At 40.2% G+C, this 2,580-nt stretch overlaps 1 protein-coding gene across 1 annotated transcript; it reads left to right on the top strand.

Annotated features, from left to right (window-relative positions):
- The first annotated feature begins 1,456 nt into the window (after positions 1-1,456).
- Positions 1,457-2,401, top strand: LOC107300508 (olfactory receptor 10S1-like). Its single transcript, XM_015829831.1, has one exon. It carries the CDS (start codon positions 1,457-1,459, stop codon positions 2,399-2,401), a length of 945 nt encoding a protein of 314 aa, XP_015685317.1.
- Positions 2,402-2,580: the final 179 nt, after the last annotated feature.

The raw sequence follows: 2,580 nt of genomic DNA, 5'->3' as shown, positions 1-2,580 counted from the left end.
ATTTTTGTCTACCTATCAAGTCCTTACCAAGGATTGGGGATAGGCAGATCTGGATGTTCGATGGTGTTACAGATATTGTCACAGGATGGAAGCTGTTCCTAGTAAGGCCACCTTTTGCAATTGACTGATGGCAAATTTGTCAATGCCAATGGGGTTCAAGTGGCGCTCCAGTTCTTTTGGGATTGCACCCAAGGCACTACTACTACTACTACTACTACTACTACTACTACTACTACTACTACTACTACTACTACTACTACTGCTACTACTACTTCTTCTTCTTCTTCTTCTTCTTCTTATTATTATTATTATTATTATTATTATTATTATTATTATTGGAACAGATCTAGAATACAGTTATTTCGCATTGAGTTGGCCGCAGCGAGTTGGCCCATGGTGAGTTAGCCCTGGCGAGTTGGCCATGGTGAGTTGTCCTACACCCACTGAACATGATGTTGTGGTGGTGCTTCAAAGCAGTGCAATGCTACTGCGTGGCCACAACTTTGCCAGTAAAGCTAGTCTGAAGATCCTTAAAATTCTAATCAAACAAGAGTCATGGGTCCCAGATTTTGGATGAATTCTTTAAGTTAGCCCATTTGTAGACCTTCAACTCAAAAATTGTTGCCCTAGGTTTGAAGGTTACAAACAGACAGGAGAGTTTTAAATGAAATTATACTTTAAGCTACAGAGTTCCGGTTTCAAGATTTAGTCTCTCAGCCAATGGGAATTAATCAAAACGACATCTAGCTATGCAGCAGAACCCTGGGGGAGGGAAAGTTATATTTCCTCTTGTTCAAACAATCCTTACTGAGAACAGGAATACTGTTTTGACTTTTCCCAATTGTGCCAGATGTAAAGGAGAAAGAGGGTCAGGAGGCTTCTAAAAGATGAAATTTGCTTTCTCATGCTTTCCTTTTGGGTTGCTGTAGCCCTAGAGAATTGGACTGTGACAGTTTAGAACATAAAAAGTCACAGACTGCATCACTTAAACACAGTGGCTAGATACAATATTGAGAGACCGTTTTAGGTAAGGCAAGTATATGAGAATATAAACTTGTGATTTCAGTGGGAATACGTAAACCTGGAAAGCTGGTTTGAGATTATATTCAAAGGTGGGGTTAGGAGTGGGTGTGAGAAGGGGGACAAATTCTACTCAATTTAAACACAGAGACTTTTAAGCTTAGACCAACTGTTCTTTGGAGGTTGGGGGTTGGCTGTTATTTAATTTTTAACACAAGTAGAAGAACTTAAATATTCCATGTTTCCTAGCAACAAGCAATGTAACAATCCTCTATATCCTCTATCTCTCTATCTCACTAGCTTGATGGCTATCTATCTAGCTATCTAACTATCAAATAAATTCATAGCTTGATCATCTGTTCCAATTATTTGCCTGATTTCACAGTTCCTGCTTCCCAGATTTTGATGCCCTACAGACTGCTACAGTTTCTAGCAGATGGATCCAGATAATCAAACCAAAGTGAGTGTCTTCATTCTTGGGGGTATACCAAACACTGCCCGATTTCCCTTTCTTTTCTTCGTCATCTTTATGGTCATCTATTTACTGACAGTGCTAGGGAACCTCCTCATCCTAGTCACCATTGTGATGGAACCCCATCTTCATGGTCTCCCAATGTACTTTTTTCTCTGCAATCTCTCTCTTCTGGACACCTGCCTCTCCTCGGTCACTGTGCCCCAAATCCTGGTCAGTTTCATAGCACCTAGCTACAGAGCCATCTCCTTTGGAGGTTGCGTCCTTCAACTCTACGCCTTCCACTTTCTGGCCAGCACTGAATGTTTCCTTTATACTGTCATGGCTTATGACCGTTACCTTGCTATCTGCTGTCCACTGAACTATACCACATTGATGAACAGAAGAATTTCCTTGGGACTTGTAACTGGCACGTGGCTTACGGGTTCTTTTCATGCAGCAATACATACCACTCTAACTTTCCGTCTGCCTTATTGCGGTCCTAATAGGGTTAACTATTTCTTTTGTGACATACCGCCTGTGCTAAAGCTGGCTTGTGTTGATATAACTGTGAATCATGCCCTGATAAGGATAAACATTGCTCTGGTGGGTTCCGGTTGCTTTCTACTGATATGTATTTCCTACACCTACATAGCTTCTGCTATTTTGAACATCCAGACGATGAAAGGAAGACATCGGGCCTTCTCAACTTGTAGTGCTCATCTCACTGTAGTGCTACTATATTATATCCCCGCCATTTTTATCTATATGCACCCGGCTTCAAGTTATGCCATGTACGGGACGTTGGCGGTGTTCTACGCCATCATCACTCCTATGTTGAACCCATTCATATACACACTGAGGAATAAGGAAGTAAAAAGGGCTTTGAGGAAACTGATTGTTGGACACCTGATTTCTGAAAAAAGATAAGTTTGGGGTACTAAAATCAGAGATCCAAATCCTTTCTCACCTTATTGAAATTATTTGATGTATGTTGTTTTTCATGATTAATTTTTCATTAGCGATATACTGAGCATTAACCATACAACCACAATAAATGTTTTGTTTATATATTTCTTTATCATTTTTTCTCCTTTTGTTTAATTGTT

Source organism: Protobothrops mucrosquamatus, unplaced genomic scaffold (genome assembly GCF_001527695.2).
Source record: "Protobothrops mucrosquamatus isolate PMUCROS unplaced genomic scaffold, P.Mucros_1.0 scaffold7281, whole genome shotgun sequence".
NCBI classification, from domain to species: Eukaryota; Metazoa; Chordata; class Lepidosauria; order Squamata; family Viperidae; genus Protobothrops; species Protobothrops mucrosquamatus.
Note: the sequence above shows the minus strand (reverse complement) of the source record. Positions and strands in the feature narration are given on the sequence as shown.